The sequence below is a fragment of the Pleurodeles waltl genome, chromosome 8 (assembly GCF_031143425.1).
Source record: "Pleurodeles waltl isolate 20211129_DDA chromosome 8, aPleWal1.hap1.20221129, whole genome shotgun sequence".
Lineage (NCBI taxonomy): Eukaryota > Metazoa > Chordata > Amphibia > Caudata > Salamandridae > Pleurodeles > Pleurodeles waltl.
In genome coordinates, this window is record NC_090447.1 from 799,320,474 (window position 1) to 799,338,836 (window position 18,363).

At 39.2% G+C, this 18,363-nt stretch overlaps 1 protein-coding gene across 1 annotated transcript in view; it reads right to left on the minus strand.

Moving 5' to 3' along the window:
* The window catches only part of BIVM (basic, immunoglobulin-like variable motif containing), a 183,578-nt gene that overhangs the window by 144,524 nt on the left and 20,691 nt on the right, over window positions 1-18,363 (minus strand). The window contains exons 4-6 of the mRNA XM_069205052.1: window positions 14,969-15,064; window positions 7,854-7,958; window positions 217-311 (exon numbers count right to left, since the gene is read on the minus strand). Coding sequence (XP_069061153.1) covers window positions 217-311; window positions 7,854-7,958; window positions 14,969-15,064 — 296 coding nt within the window. The remainder of the gene's footprint in view (window positions 1-216; window positions 312-7,853; window positions 7,959-14,968; window positions 15,065-18,363) is intronic.

The following is an 18,363-nucleotide window of genomic DNA, read 5'->3' on the forward strand; positions in this document are numbered from 1 at the left end:
GCCGGACCCGCCCCCTTCTGCCCCCGGCTGAGCAGCCAAGTCTCACCGCCTCCGCCCCCGGAACCCGTGAGGCAGGCCGCGGCGCACCACGGACCAGTGAGGTAGGAGCACTTCTGGATGCTGTTTTATCACAGAACCAATAAACAGGAAACTGTTTTGTATATTGTAAGTGGATAGGCAAATTCTAAAGTGTTTGGAACTTAGAATGCTACTTACCAGTCTCCCCAGCAGTTTTGTTCTTCCCATGAGGTTTATACAGAAAATACGAACATCCTTTCACATAGAAGTGATCATTGATTTGCCTGAACCATCTGAAATGATAATGAAGCTTTGTTCATGCATTTATATTTAATCATTCGACATTTTCAATGTTTCATAGGCACAAAATTAGATAGTGATCAAATAAATAAATATCTTAGTAACTGTGGGTCTGGACTGCATATGGTGCCACACATCACTAGGAAATGTTAAAAGTACACAATATTAAAGAGGGAGGCCAAATTAAATAGATGTGTATGCAAAACTCGTAAGCCTTTCAACTTCAGATGCTGGTTATGCCACATCTGTTATGGTGAAAGGAGCCATATATTGTCTCAAAGTAAGGCATGTTCTACAGCAATACAATTCTAGGCAGGTGTCTAGAATGCCAACAGCAGGGGTTGCAACATTGCCCTTAGAAGAAATAATCACTGCTCTACTCTCATGTTCCCTAGGGTGACAAAAAGTCTTGCACCGACTGGAATAGTCTAAAAAAATCCAAGTTAATATGAGAATCATAGTCAGCTACTGCATAATCTTGAGTCCTACTAGACAAACAGCAGTGATAGTGGAGATATAGGTTTGTCAAAAATGTAACGCTAAAGAATGGTGTAACAAATCAAGAACTAGAAAATAAAAGTTACATTTGCAAATGACTTTTTTTCCAGACCTTATGCTACAGCTCCAACGACCTTCCCTTCCTCCAGAATACTGGGTCCAAGGAACATTTCTACTACATAAAAAAGACACAATTTTGAAGCCTGTTTGCACAAATGGTTTAACTCACACCCAGGCCTGCTCACACAGCTGATATGTTGGTAGCCTCATATGGTGTAAGGGGCTGCAGAATAAGGAGTATAGGCGCAATTAGAAAGGAGCAACTTGCATTTATTGTTAGATTCCTACCACTTCCCCAGGTTACTGAAAATAATTCCATGCATAAAAACCAATAGAAGAGGAAGGAAGGGGGAGATACAGATGTACCCACTCCTGCTGCTGAGGCTGAGGTCTGATGTGTAGTAATTGCAGTAAGTGAGGTTCATAGCCCCCACCATAGCTTTGCAGACAATGTCCTGGTGAAAAACCTCTGTGGTTTCTGTTCTCAAAACACAAACATACAAGTGCCATCAGCTGTGAAAATGAAACCTGGTTGAGAGCACTTCTGAATCCAGAAGATATCCCAGAGTGCAGTGGATGGTTTTGAGGCCTTCCTTGTTTAGCCCTGATAAGTGATAAAGTAAGTCTGAAGTTCTAAATGACCAAGTACAATCCAGAGAGAACCAAAGAACCCTCTGTCATTAAGGGCCTGATTTAGTGTTTGGCGGAGCGAGGTTACTCCATCACAAATGTGACGGATATCCCATCCACCATATTACGATCCCATTATAGCCTACTGAGATTATAATTTGGCAGACAGGATATCTGTCATGTTTGAGACAGAGTAACCTGTCTGCCAAACTTTAAATCAGGCCCTAAATTTGTGAAGGAGCTACACAACATCACCAAAATAAGGTGAAAGTTTGAAACAGCTTTTAGCTAAACGCAAAAATGAATTCCAAGAACAAACTTTCCCTTATGAAACACTCAATAGGGCTGGCTGAAAGAGACAGTATCCCACGTTTTTACACTTACCTCCCTGTGATGAAGTTTGATGTTGGAGGTTCCGAGTCACCACCCAAATGTAAATAAGTATTTCCAATTCACAAACATAATTTTAAAAAGAAACTGACCCACAAGGTAAAAATTACAATGTCTACTTAATTAATGAGGGCACCACAGATCACCTAGCTGGGAATAAGGGGAAGCAGACATTGGTCAAGGGGGAACCAACAGTTGAGGCTACTCTTGGAGATAATCAACTAACCACGCATTGTTGGTTTACTATGGATACAAAACGCTAGGGGCCTGTATTTTGTAGACTTCTGGTCACAGTTGAAATTCACAGGTTAAAAGAAGGTTTATTCGGCTTTAACAAAATTTACTGTTACTTCACTGTATCTATAGAGGTGCTCATTTTGAGAAACTTTTTTTACCTGTAAATATTAAGTCTGGTTCACTTTCTCCCATGGACAAAGGGACTACTCAACAGTCAGGCTAAGACTGCGTTATTTCTAAGTCCCAGCTACTATTCAGTTGTTTTTGTGATTATTTGTTTCTGACTGGTATTCATTTTCAGGAGATACTCTCATAAACATATTTCAGACTGAATTTCTGCCAATTACCTGAGCTAATGTTTTGCTTTGTGGCTGCTTCAGTCTGTCAGTGTTTCGGTTTCATTGCAGTTATTTAAGAATTTTCAATATTGATGGTTATTCAGCACCCAGGTTGTCTCTCCTGATTACCATTTGCAAAGTCTAATGCATTTAAGGGCACTGCATACGTTTTGTAAACTAGGGCCCTCCAGCACTACTAGTCCACTGTGAGAGGTCAGTATCCATAGTCTCTCCACAGCCATCACATATCAGAGAGTATCTGACACATCTCAAACGTCAGTGCTGCAGCTTGTTTCCACTGATTAACTATAATCATGTGCAGCCATATTAGCAGCTGTCGTACTAATTTCCACTTGTTGATATTGTCTCATCCCACGTGTCTGGTCTGAATCCCAAGAGCATCACTTTAGGGTCTGGGGAATCCCACAATGTGTTTAACTGCCACCAGTATTTCCTCCCACAACATTTTCAATTGTGGGCAGGCCCATCAGATCTGTAAGGGAGTACCCAATTCACCACACTGACTCCAGTGTAGGTAGGAAGGAGGTCACAGACAAAACACACCATTATCTTCAAAGATGATTCTTTATGTTGAACTGCCACAGTGCCTTCCTATGTCCCTCCATAGAGCTTCCTACTTCTCCATTGTAATGACTGTATGTAGCAATGTGGAGTATTATGTGGAGTTGGGGTTAGTCCTCACCATGTAATACTCTCAATACCCCAAAGATGGTCCTTGGATTCACACTAGTAAATCCTTAGCTCAGTCATGGTAGAGTGGCAAACAGCAGTCAGGCTTTAGTTAGAGGAACACCTGTTAAGCATTTCAGAGTACCAACATGGACAATAAGTAAATGACACGACTCAGAAGAAATCCGACACCAAATAATCAAAATAGAGCTTATTTTTTATCTGAATGTAGGCACCCAAAATTAACAGAATTGCATAGCACAATTGGAGTTATGAATTTTAGAAGAAAAATTAAATCACAGCAAAAAATGGCATTTAAACGTTGCATTGAAGTCAATGAAAACACATGTGGCAAACCCAGACGCATAGCACTAAATAGATTTCTCAGCAGATACAATAAATTCTTCCATCATTAAAACCAAATGCTTTGCAATACATCACACTGTGTAAGGACTTACATTATTATACTGGGATATGTAATCAGAAATCACTTTTCAAATAATAATGAATATTGCATGACTTAAACTTTTCCAATGTTAATCAGTATTGCTTGGAGCATATCACATTGCTTAATATAATAGGAGACTGTTTCAAAAAGTGTGCTTTCAGAAGAGAGTTCTGAGCTTAAGATCAGCCTGGATAAAAGAATAGACACATCATTTTGTTCTGTTATTCCCTAACATAATTTTCAAATGATTATAGCTTGTGATTATCTCTTTAGTGCTTCTCTCTTTGTACTTTCTTTATATTGCTCTCTACGCACGTTTTGGTTAAACTTTGCCTTCTTTAGGAGAGCCACAATGGTGATTAAATCTTCAAATCCATTTATCATATTAGGAGTTTCACTATAGAGTGCTCATATAAAAAAAACGAGCCAATTGAGGTCAACCGGTCACCATAGCTACCCAGAAATAAACCGCAGTATGTATGCACGTTAATGCCTGTAATTATGCCAAGGGAACCGCAGGTTCATGCAGTCAATAGGAGGCTGGAATGGTGATTCTGAGATGTTATAGGCCTCCTGGGCAAAGGAAGCACCTCGACAGCTCCTGATTTATGTGGGTCAAGTGTTTCCCTGACTCACATCATCATCATTCCATAGCATCCTCAACTGGGCCACCTTTTAATAATCTTGAATATTGGCAGGCGTATACCACCTGTAGCTCTCACTGACCAGAGCACTCTAGCTGACACATAAGGGTTTTTCGCTTGTCAGACAAGCCGAATTATGTCCCACTGGAGTGTTAACCTTACAACTCTGATTACCAGTGTACTCAAATCCCTCTGTGTTACTCAATTTCCGCGTGGAAGGTATTTGTTATCATTTTTTATCCGGGTGCTGTTGAGGTATACCCCTTGATCATGGGTATTGTATTTAATAGACTAATATCGCTCTCGCTCCCAGAGATTGTTTTCCTCCTGTAGCACTGCTCCTTTGTTGGTGCCGAATGGCCTCCTGAAGAATCCAAACTCTTCTATAGATAACCCAGGTTAATCTCATGAATTACTTTTTGTATACAATGTTTACCAGTGTTAATCTGTTTATTCATATGCCTATGCATTTGATCATCAATGCTATACATGAAGTGCACAATATCTTCAAGGCATTTCATGCAGCAAATGGCCCTTCATGAGGGGGTGGTCCCTGTAGAGCAAAACATAACTTCCTCTATAAAAAACATAAAGAAAAAAAGGTCTGATATATCCATTCAGTAATTAGTCCGGGTGAACACGTCCGTTTAAAGGAGGGATCTTATAAAGCAGGTGGCGTGAACCACTGATTAGTAGAAGGCAAAAAAGTTCACCGGAGGAAATTTTGTGATAATCTGACTGCTCCACCAAATACACCAAATACATCAGCAACAAAAACGTATCTGTGAGCAAGCATTACTCCAATGAATTAAAGCTGTGTTACATATCGTTTAACATGACGGTTAGCAGTCAAAAGTATCACCATACCTGGTGACTAAAACCGTGCTAACATATTGAGAAAACAATCACTTCAATATGTTACACCTTAAAAAACATTCATGTTTCCATGATATAAGTCTATGAACCTGTGAAAGCCATTTTACTTTTGAGTGGAATCTATTTAGTCCCATCTCCCTGTACTGTGATAGTCAATGATGACAAGACCTGCAAGACAAGCCCAGAAGTCGGATGGCCTCAAGTAAACTAATGTATTCTGCTGAACAGCTTGTAATGCAAGGCTTGCTCAAAAGGACATTTCACATGGTATGTATTGCCTCGCCTGCCCAGCAACAGCACTAGCTAGTCAAATCCGTGACCATATATAGCCAATGGCCTAAAGACATGCATTTGGTTGGGTAGGAATTGTGCAGAATCAGTATATTTACACACTAGAAAGTCCCCACTATCGGGCATGAAAAGGTCACACCTGCAGCCATCTTGTAACATGCTTTTGATATCCCTTGTCATTTCATTTTAATTGGCTAGATGCTTAATGATTTTGTAATTTCTATACCTTCTGATCGACATCATGCCATGTATGGAATTATAATGATGAAGAAATTATTTCTTCTGTATCATCATTGTATGTGCATTTTCCCACCTTTTGCGGTTTTTATGTATAAAGGACCTACTCGAACTTCCACAAATTAGACATGCAGCTGTCAGCTTCTGTCCCCATGATTCAATTATAAACCTTTGCTTATGAAACTGACAGTTGACTGTGTTTCTTTTGTTGAGGCTCAACATTTGGTGGAGGATGCAGCCCTCGGCTGTGGACAGTGGGACTACAGCTACTTTTTGCTGCTACCTTCGCTTTGGATTGATATACTGAGGACACCTTCGTGGTCCAGCTCTCTTCTTCTACTGCCCTTGCAACCTGCATTTTCCTCTTTCCACTTCTCCGCTGAGGACTCCTGTGATACAGTCACCGCCCCTGTCCTGGACTCCATTCTGGCTCCTCATATACGGTTCTGAGAATTCTTGCTGACCTTTCATGTTTTATATGCAACAGTTTCTCAGGATATCCTGTCTTTGCTTATCTCTTAATGGCAATTGTGATTCTATGATTTGACTGATGATTACCTTGCTGTGGTTTCTTTTCTATTCCTTTGAGTTTATCGGTCACCTCCCTGACACACTGCCATCTATGCTTATGAACCTTGACAACTGCCTGTTTTTTTTACTGAGGTTCAACAAACCGTTGAGCTGAACACAAAAGGTTCTGCTTCTCCAGAGGTGGATGATGAAAGCAGTAGATATATGGTCAGCTCAAAGGTTACAGAACACAAGAAACTTCAAGTCAGTCATTCAAACCCTTTGGAGTCGAAGCATCCAGTCTCATTATCCAAACCAGTTCTCTACACAAAAGGATCTTACTGTTGCCAGTGCCCTCTCTGGGTTTGATTGTCCCCAGTACTAGATATTTCAACTGACTGATGTTGTGCCTATGCTCATTAAAATGTATGGCAACCAATGACTTTTGGATTTCATTTGAATGTTACTCTTGTGTTCTGTTAGCCTAACGTTGTTTTTAGTTCTGTTTTGCCAACATATACCATGCCACATGGACACTTGAGCATATAAACCACATTTTGATAATGAAGCTGAAAATGTTAGTTTTATTTTCATGCCATTAAAGGGCGAGCCATCTCAGAACATGGTATAACAGTATTCTCCAACGAGTAGCTTGTGAACTACTGGTAGCTCTCCAGCTACTTGTAAGTAGCTCTCCAATGTGCACCCCAGCCTACTAAATTAAAAGCTTTTGTTTGGTTAATTTATTTCTTATACCAAAATTGAAAAGGTGTTATTTATGTGTTCAAATATGTGTCTTTAGGGGGGACTTATTACTCATATTATTACACTGGGGCCAGGGGCATTGCTGCTATTGTTACTTATTAATCATAAAGAGGCATTCCAAATTCTAAAAGTATTTTTCACATTACTGTTGGCACCCTGCCTGCTGAAATGTAGTGATTGCTGCTGTGGGCAAGGTTACCACACTATTAATATTAGTAGCTGAGGATGATTTTCATTTATCATAAGTAGTTCTCATTACAAAAAAGAGCCTTGAGGTATAATGTTATTGCAACTGGCACTATTATGACAAGGTCTGGTGCCATAGTCTTTTTCAATGGCTGTTTCTTACTTTTGAACCAGTAGTTCATTTAAGTTATGTGATCTTTGATAGGCAAATATGGGTGGATCATTGAATATGCCCCTGAACTCTCATTCTAACTGTAGTTTACCCAGTTTTGTAACACAATACTTTTTATCTTAGCAGTTTCAGTAGAATATCAAGATATAAATACCACTCTTTTTACATTTCACTTAACTTTGGTTGGTTTCAATAAGTCACATGTTTCTCTGTTCAGATCTCATCACAGCTTGTAACAAAAAGAGCAGATTTGAAAGTACATTCATCTTAATTCCTGCCGCCTGTCATACCCAGGAAATGTATAGATGATTCAGCTTCCACCTTTGTAGGCCCCTCTCAATGTCTAGCCAAAAATCCACTCTTGATGCCTGCTTACAATCTATGGCTCAGATCAATGAACATGCAGTATACCCCTGCTAAATTCTGACTGAGCCTAGACAAACTTTTTAAACAATCATATCTGACTTCATATGATAATCAGACTAAATAATTCAGTAAACAAATAGCCTGTGCATTACAATCACACTGGAGCCTGAGTCAGAGGTCAAGAAGATGAAAAATACCTCATTAAGGTTGTGTTTCCAGTAAAAGGGCCAAACCTGATATCTTCAAATGGAGGCTGAAACCCCAAAATGTGCAAGGCTTCCTCTTGAGAGATAGGTGGAAGGCTGTACCGAAAACAGAAAGCAGGGATTTAACTGTAATTAATCAAAATTGGGATCCAACGTATCATTTCAAAACAATGAATATCCTACCAAGATGCATTCATTACTTTCAGCACACTATATAAGAACCATTCCATGCTATGAAAGCTTACTTTAGGTTGACTATTATAAATAAACAAGATGTTTATCACTGAAAAAAGGAGTAAAATGCACAATGTAACAATATATTATTTATTTTTAAAAAAACAACAACAAAACCAAAAGATACTGCTATGGTAAAAAATACAACTAGGATCACCCACAAACTAGAATATCAGACATTTAAATACTCAACTTACATGTTTGTAGTTACTGGCTGAGGATCCTAGCACGTGTAAAAACCTCTAAGGGTCATAGGCTTTAAATATCATGAGCTGGATTTTTTAGTCTGAAATAACAAGACGGCGGGCTGATGGGAGCAAATGGGTAGTTAGCAACATATTGCTCTATTTCCCTATGGCAGAGTGGTAAGGCAGCATCACTTCTGCACCATTACACCGCAAAGGGGTGCTGGCACGTAGATAAAATTAAACACATCCTAAAAGGATGGCTTCTTTGATAGTCTAATAGGCTTCAGTGCAGTCCTATGACAGCCATGGGAAAGAAAGTTCAGCAGGACACTATTCAAATTGACAAAGCATAATGATCACTGACGGATCTGATTGTTTGCAGACTGAAACATTATGTAAGACGTCACGTGAACAGTCATGAATGAGCTAGAATAAGTATGCAGCATAGGTGTCACGGGCCCTTATGTAAGTAAGTGCAATTTTGCCCCTCTGCCCGCAGCTGGTTAGTATAAAGTAGTCAAAATTGGTGTGAGGTGTGCAGATACGCCTCACACCACTGGATTCTTGTGCCACTACACCTGATGCACTATTGACAGCTACACCCCTGCACACAATATAAAATCTGTAATGAAGATGAACAGTTTTATTATATAGCTGATGCATATATAAGCGGGGATGCATGGCCAGGGCCCAAAGAAGACGGGCACATCGACTATGAATCACCACAGGAGGTTTAAAGACCATGAGCTATTTCCCTGGGGAAAGGAAATCCTGGCCAGAATACAGACACTAAGGAATTAACAGGAGAACCGGGGTTTCCATTTTGCAAATCACACAAAGTAGACATACGCCACACCCAATGTTGCAGAAGCACGCAGAGTTGAAATAGGGTGCCATCAAAATGAATGCCCAATGTTCTGAGATGCAAGGTGGCGGTCTCATCTTTGGCTGCAACAAGAAATGGGTGCTTATACTCCCCCAGACATGACATGAACCTTATGAAGTGGCTGCTGCTAGGACAGCATGCAATGGTGAATATACCAGGAAAGATTACTTCAAGAAGCAGATAAATTGAGCGTCAGGGGATTTTATATTGCACTGGATAGATAGGGTCGTCAAGAGTGTCACTTCTCAGATGAGGAAAAGGACCGGAAGAGCCAATCAGGGTCCCAAATAAACACAACACTGGTGAGGGCAATCATTCTACATCGAAGACAACTGAAGCACTCAAAAACAAAACCTCAGAAGTATCATAGCGGACAAGAGACAGGGGCCACAGTTTGAAGGACTTCAGGAGTTTGAGACCCATAATGTTTGACGGGCATTCCCTTGGAGACCCTGATTGACAGTATAACTGTGCAAAATCCTTGGTGGCAATACATGAAATGAGGCTCCTTTTTCTGGGTTAGAGGTGTAGGTCTGACCCTTGCTGCTGCAGGATGGCTTTCTGCCCCTTTGTGTTTTTTTAATTAAGTAGCAGCTGGCTGTCTCAAGGGTTCACTGAACCAATGGTATGAATCATGCCAGTCTGGGAACCTCTGGATGACAAGGACTGACTGTGACCTCTACCTTGCCCACCACTCTTTCATTTCCCACCTTCCTGCCTTGTACCTCTCACCCAACAACCTATGTTCCAAAATGAATTCTAGCACATCATTTTGCTGTAGTGTTGTGTTAAACCTCTACACAGCCACTCATTTGAATCGGATCCCTTCACATTCACACTCCTGTTTTCAGTAGATGGGTCAGGGGCATCTTCCTATGTTTTTTTGACTTCTTCACTCTTACCCTCCTATGTTTTCCCCTTTTACATTTTTCTCCCTACTGTGCCCTCCCCACTAACAGTTTAATTACCATACCCTATTCAAAGTCTGCTGCGTATTCTGAGTTGCAGCGAAGAGTACATTTACATCCCCCGTATCTAAAGGGGAAAGAGCTTGCATGGCCCTTTTGATGACACCGACCCAAACACCAAAAACTTGACTGGTTCAGCAGAACTGCTGACAGAGTTCAGTAAAAGCCATTAAGACTGAAATACACACTGCAGCTGGGCAATAAGACTTGAAGTTTTGGTTTGCCTTTACATCTGTTTCATTGATAAGAATGGTTTTGGTCTACATATTGTATGTCTGTCTTTGAGCTGGCTATTTATGTGGCTCAGATATCTGATTCTGCACCTTTTCTTTTTGGTGTTAGACAATAAGAATAAGGGGAAAAATAAAACTAATCAGGATACAAAAAAAACAAACGTTTGTTTCAATTTCTAACAATGTTAAACGGTCCAGGAAGAGAGTATCTGTTGTGCTGATTAAAACGCTATCGGTGTTGCATAAGAATGAAAATACAACACCTCAGAGCTCTTTTAAGACACACAATGATGCTAAACGTTCGAAATAGGAGCAATGCATTCCTTGCTAAACTCTATATGCCAATCATTTCTACAGGGTACTATAATTAGACAGTCTGTATACTTTTTTCGTGAATGACAATGAACTTTATTAATTCATAACTATAATGAAGTATAAGCAATACCTTAACTTATTGTGAATGGAGATCTAGTGTGAACATACAGGTAACAGGCCTTAGTAAGAACAAATGCAATAGCACTCTACATTCCTATACTCTTCCACTTCAAATTATTTTTCCATTTCTCTCATTTCATGCAGGTCCCTGGATAGGGAAAGGTCTCAAATGCCATCATGTCAAGTATGGATTGCACAAAAAATTGTATCCACAGCTAAGCAGTGGGCAAAACCCAGATTGCAAGTGGTAGTCCTGGGGCTTAGGGCTGGCAGTGGAGAAAGCTGGCTGCAAATATATGTCAATACCTTGTGGATACTCCCTATCACTCCAGGATGGGCTCCTTAAAGCATACACCATGGTTGGCTGGCTCAAGAACTTTTTTCAGTCGACCATGGGCTGACTCCTGAGCGAGTGTCATGAATAGCTGTATAGTGTACATTCCTATAGGTTGCTCCCTGTCACACCTTGGAGGATCCCTTAGACATATACCCTGACTGGTAAGATAATGACTGCTGATGTACATGAAAAAAAAAACTTAAAAAAAAACTGAGAAACCACACTGGAGGAAAACAAATTATGGAAAAACAATTTTAAGGAAAGAACGTTTCAAAGAAATGCAAATAAATCACAAATTAAAGGAAACATTTTAAAGGAAAGATATTTTTAAGGAAAAATCCATACCTACATTAAACTTGGGTGGTGTGTAGGAGTAGTGATGGGCTTCTGGGTTCAGGGATAATTGATGTTTAGGGGTGATGAGGTAATCTTAGGTGTAATGGAGAGGTGGAGATCAAACGTAGAAAGGGATTTTTAGTGTTCAGGGATGGTTGAGGGTTTTTATTAGAGATCTGGAATGGCTGGCGATGGCTCATCATTTAGAAGATTTTAAGCGGTTGGTGAGAGCGTTGGGGAGTCTAGCAACACATAGCTCGGAAATCTGGGAATTTCCATATCCATATCATACCATTTGATCAATGGCACACAGAACTTCATCCCAATATTCATGGGGTTTGGGGCATCAACAGAGTAGATGGGTCAGCATCCTGGCTTGTCCGCATCCTCTCCAACAGCATGCATCCCCATCCTGTTTCCAATGAGCTACGCACGTTGAGGTTTCGTGCCAATAGTGTGCTAATTCAGGAAGTATTTCTTTGTCGGAAGCGGTGCGAGCTGAAGTATTAGCCCTCTTCTGGACGACGGCCCATTCTCTGGGAGTAAGAGAACACTCACACTCCTGCTCAGAACGCAGTTGTGCTTTGGCTTTAGTGTGGTGTTGTGGGGTAATGAGGAAGGTGTAAAGGTCAGAAAGTATACGTTTATCTGTGTCTAGGGAGGAGCCATTTTTTCAGACAGTAACAGGGAGGACTAGCTTGTGGGCGTATGGAAGGTTGCAGGGCCCAATTGCTGATGGCTACATATTGTGAATGCGCACATATGTAACTGGATGGGCTTCAGCATGCAGAAGAACTATCAAGACGGGGTCGCAACTGAAAATTGTTAATATGACAGCTCGATGTTAAAAGATTTTTCAGCCCCATTTTTGGCTTCATGAACTCCCAACCTGTATAGAAGGAAATCAATCAGGACGGCAACCAAGTAACACCCACGACTACAGCTTCAACAAGGGGTAGTTTTCAGTGGTACATATGGAAATGGGAGTCCTAACTCTCTGTTGAGCATGAACCGGCTAAAATTCTCAGAGATGCTGTCATAAACACCTATATAAGCAACGGAAAAAGTAAGGCAAGATGAATGTCTGCTAGAACATTTGTTCGGAAAAATAAAGATAAGAAAAACTAAAAAGGTGACAGTACTACAGCAAACCTACAGACAGACAGAATTAAGAATAGTTTCAGAAATAATATTCACTCTTTACCTGAAGGTACACAGGAGACTAAGTAGTATAAATATTTGACATGAGATTAACCAAGGGTCACTTGAATATGGCACTCACAACAAACAAAAATTTGTAAACAGGAATTTTACAGTGGTGTAACTAAAAAAGATTTCAAGATGATAAACCCCCCTTCAAATATTGTTTATACTTGTTTATGGATGCCATCACTGAATGTTTTTTTAATGCTGGGCGCCCCCATTTTGGAGTAGTACATGTGATTTAAAATGTATAAAAAATCACTGCCATTTTAGAATGGTGCAAGGTACACGGCTTTTTAGCAGTGGCTGTATACAAACTAAAACCTTGGGCTGCTCGCATAGAAACCCTATTTACCAACATAAAAGGCCCAAAGGATCCAAACACTTTTTAAAAATGGCATGGAGGAACAACGGTACAAAAAGGTAGCACTAGCACTCAAGTAGAATTATAAAACACAGGTAGAAAAATACAACAAACTGCAATATTACAAATCAAGTCTATTTAACATACTTAAAATATAATTAGTTAACTTTATTTATAAAAAGGCCTCTCATTGTTGACAAAATAAATAAATATTACACAGCTAATATGACTGATGATTTCACATAAAACGTTTAATAAATTGTATTCCCGGAAAACAATATTTGAATCATCATAGTTCATTATCTCTTCTAAAATGCATTATTTGCATTACATCATTCAATTTCCCTGTATCGTATGACTTCTTAGCAAGTATTCCAAACCCTAGTACTGCACGTATAATGAATGTGTTTTTTCTGCAAGGGAGGACTTTTATGTGTTCTGCTCTCGGGCCTTCTGAAATTCCTGATCTAATTCCCAGCAAGATTACAAAAGAAAGAAGGCTATGTTGGTTTAGTTCCGACATGACAATGTCTAAAGTAGAATCTCTGGGGAAATCATATATATTTGCTTGTCATTTAAAGAACCACAAAAATCGAATGAAATACATCAAAACAGAAAAGAATGGAAAACACTCCCATTTATTAACTGAAAATACATTCTTCAATCTCCTCCGACCATAACCTTCTTTAAAAGAGATTCTGTAACAAGCATTTACATAGCTTCCATGTAGGACTATTCCTATTTTGGATATTTGCCAAATGGTACTAGTATTAATTAATCCACAAAACACTTGAAGTGCTCACCAAACACAGAAAGATCCATTCATTCAATCAAGCCACCTACTTTCAACAGTTTTCGCATTCTGAATCAGTTATCCCATTCCGAATTTGTAGTCCTTAGAATGCATAAGTATCCTTCCACTTATGTGTTCTTTTTTTTCATACATTGCTGGTTAACCCTAATTTCGTTAGCTTCTTACTGGTAATTTATCTAAAATGTCCTCTAGCGCCTGACTATTATCACTCATCCAAAAGTAGCTTCATCTAAAGTTGATGTGTCACTTTTCTACCTAGTCAAGTACTTAGCTCTCCTAACCCATCACAACATATTCACATGACAGCCCACCCACCCAACAAGCAAAGTAACACTGATTTGGAAAACCAAACAAGAACTACTGGCTTAGTCAATTTTTGTTTCAATGCATAAAACAGACAACCATGCATATGCGGTGCTTATATTACATAAGAAGAAGGGGATGTGTTAGGCTTGAAAAAATTGAAATACAATTATTCAGAGAATGGATGGTGAATTGGACACCAAAACTATAAATAATTGAGTTTGTGCATTACTTGTTTTATAAAAAAATAACAAAGTTTAAAATAAATTTTAAAAAACTGAACAAAAACGCAAACAGCATCACGTATAGAACATTGCCAATGCAACAGACAGTATTAGAAAAGAGAATATTTAACACATTTTATTTCCGATAATATCACTAGTAAGGTACAGCTGGGAGGAAGTTAGTAAATAGAAACAACAGAAAAATGGTTGTGGTGGATGGGAAATCCCACACTTAGATGCAGATGTTTCAACCAGAGGGCAGTGTTGTCCTGGTAAAATACACCATTCCATACGGTCTTTGGTGTAGTTCTTGGGAGTAGAAAAACTCAGCTTTTCTCCTTCAAAGGTGTTTACCAGTGCAGCATGCCAGGTAATTGCAGCTGTTACTATACAGGCAAGTCGTAGCTTGCCAAAATAGATTAACATCCTGCTACGATACAGTCTTTCACACGTGGCTGGTGCGGTTATCAAAAACTGAAAGGCAAGTGCTAAAGAACAGCAAACTATCATGGCAGTATACTGGTATGAAAGGTTCTATTGAGGTAAACTATTATTAAACATATTAAATCAATGTGATTTACCTTCCAGTTCCTAGTGTGCTATATAAAAAGTTCCAGCATGATATTAAAGAAGAAATTCCACAAGATGTCTTGTACTGTGGGCGGCAGACACAATACCTGAGAAAAACAAAAAAAACAATCAACTCTAAAAGGAGCCAAAATATTTTTTTTAATTATGCTTAAGAAACACTGCGCAGACTATGCATTACAATAAAATTATAATAAAAGGCACCTGAAGGCCAGTCCTAACAATGAAGTTAATAATAAAATTAGAGGTAAAGGTTCCTTATTCTAATGTTTGATGTTCATATCTCTGATTGCTGGGTATCATGAATGGAATGAATATCCTCTACAAGCTCAGTTTTTTTGGGGGGGTGGGTGGTTGGGAATTTCCTCTAACTTCTGTACTCCTGTGTTTATTGGACAGTATAGTGTCATGAGGAGCAGCTGACTGATACTGTGCAAAGCTAATTTGTTTATTCAGCTAAAAATACTAATAAAAATGTAATAAAACAAACAGAGGTAAAGTTCAGACTCATCAGTTAGACTTATGATGTACAGAAAGTAATGGAATCATCATTAATATATTTTAGCACCTGTTGTAGTCTATTCACACTTCAATAAGATTTATATCACCATGGTTTCACAAACTGTAAAGAGAATGAACAATGGGCCCACTAGGCAACCGGGTTAATCAGGCAGCACTGAAGATACCTTCTCACAAAGACCCTCTACCAGGGCACCCTTTAATGCTTTGGAATAAAGGGACAACCTAATAGCCGGATGAGGGGAAAAGGAAGTGATTCCTACATATTCTCTGCCACTACTTAAAGATCGAATGTTTAGTCCATCCTGGTGTACAATGCCCCTCCTAATTTTTCAGGTGTTTAATAAAGAGAGGAGTGAAGGTGTGTGGAGAAGGAACATGAAAGTTTTGTGGTGGAGGACCACGTGGAAAATGGTCCTGAAGAAAAAAAGGTTGACAGAAAGGAAGATCCTTACTCAATATGTTAGAGACCATTTCACATACTTTTTATGTAGTGAATTATTACACTATCTGAATCACTCTTTACATGACAATATTCAAAATGCATTTAGTCTTCTAGATTGTTACATGTATACATGCGGTTGGCATAGGAGTCCATGGATGATTGCAAGACCTATATTATTGGGCAATAAATGTAACTTTCAGCCTACATAAAGTTGTGCTATTTGTAAAGCTAAATAATCAGGCCTGGTGGCAACTCATAGACACATACCTTGGACACCCAAGCTTTAACATTTATATATAATAAATTTTACAGCTCCGAAGAGAACATTTTAGGCAGTAAGTAACATTTGGCGAAGTTCTTTGGTGGTAAGTCTCCCCATTTCCCATTCAAACAGTATGCCATATTGTCTTTTATTTAATTTCTTGTTTCAAATAACTATTTCAGTACACTAGATATCAAACTTGATATTGTGTTACTAAACTAAAGGAAAAGAGTGTATTGGAAAAACCTTGGTTATTTTCCACAACACAAAATGCACAACCTCCTTGTAGTATGGTAGCTATTAGCTATTTTGAAGTTTATGTTTTTTTAAAGAGTGTGCATTGTAACTCACATTCACCTCCAACCCATTTTGTTGTAACCTTAATGTGAAATTCAGCTTGGCCAAGTTGCAACTTATACAACAAACTGGAAAGGGAGGGGGGGGGGGGGGGTTGTCATGACAGTAGATCTAATGCCCAACCTGTGATTGTAGCCTGGAAACTGTACCTCATTTTCATTTATTTCTGTCCAGGTTAAGGAAGGGCCTGGAGAAGTTGGCTACTGCTAGTCCATAGGTGTGAAGGTGCAATGCATTTCAATACTGATACAGTAAAATGTCTATGCTCTATTGACCAACTTAATGTGGTCTACTGTGATTCAAATTATGTTACAAGGACATTATCAGTGCGTTCTAGATTTGTAACCCAAGAGCTAATGTTAGGGGCTGCGCTGAGAGGGCCCCTGGAGCTTGACTCCTCCGCACCGCTGGGGCTGCAGGGGTTTTTGTTATGCCAGTGCATTAGGTCTGAAAGTGACCAATATTTTAATTTACAGGTAGCATAATTAATACTAAAGCAAACTTGATTGTATAATGATTCTCAATGATAACTGTCTCAATGGGCCATTTGTGGTCTACATGCATATCTAGTGCCAAAAAGCTACTCTACCTTTCTCTCATAAAACCACTTTCAACACCTAATTAAGAAAGAAGCATTGGCAAGTCAACAGGCCTCCCCTGTTCAAGAGCTATTAGCTTTGCCAATTTGTTTAAGCCACGTCGTTCACCAGTGTTGCTGCTGCTCAGCATGGCTAAAACATATTTGAATGTGCCATTGATTTTTTTTTTTAGGTTAGAGTTAAAGATTTTATGTTGAATCTGAAAAAGACTCCAGGTTTCATTGTATTTACCCTTTGGACATTGTAGGCTATATTCACCCACATTTATTTTTATGTAGAGGAAATAAAACACAGTAAGTGATATTTTTGCACATTTCATTTTGCCTATAATAATTATATCTAATTAAAGCTATAGTGTGGCAATATCTAGCACTGCAAGACTACCGCCCCTGGGGTCTTTGAAACGTTTGCTCCCTTGCTAACATTGAGTTATATAGCCTGTTTCTAGGTCATCTTGAACTCAAACCATCCATGTCATTTTCCAACCAAAAAGCTGTGTTGCAGCAGGATAGGTGTCCTCGCTGGCTAACCCTTTCATGAGAATGTAAAATGGGTGCAGCCTGAGGACTAGAACAAACTTGAATTCTGAACTGGAAAGCTCTGCAGGCAGTGATGTTATTTGACAAGCTATCAGAATCCACACAGCGTGAGCAACAGTGCCTGCTCCGCAATTGCTGTATTTGCCCATTTTAGACCATGCATAAAGGGGAGGAAGCAGATTCTGTATGTCTGTATAAAACAATCCATATGTACCATTTGTACAGTAACCGGGAGCCTTAATTATGCACTTAAATAAATGACGTCTTGGTGGTATTATATTTTAAAACCTTAAAAACAATGAAAATAGTTTGTTTGTTTTTTAAATCAATAAAGAATCCGCAAAAAAGCCTTCAAAATAACCAGTTGGAAAAAAGGGGCAGGCCTCTACAATTGTTTGCTTATGTTAGGTATGAGCAATGCTTGGTATGGCAATATTTGGCTAATGTTGTAGAGATAATTAGAAATTATTGATATTCTAGTTATTCTCTAGAAATTTTATTTTCCATAATTGAAGGACACACTCAAGTACTTCCTTAGTACTTGTGGAGAACACCAATTCTGTTTCTCACTATCAACATAACCCCTACTTCCCAAGATGTGTTGGTACATGCAAAGGAAGCACTTTAGAACACTGTGGGGGTCATTCTAACCCTGGCGGTAAAAACC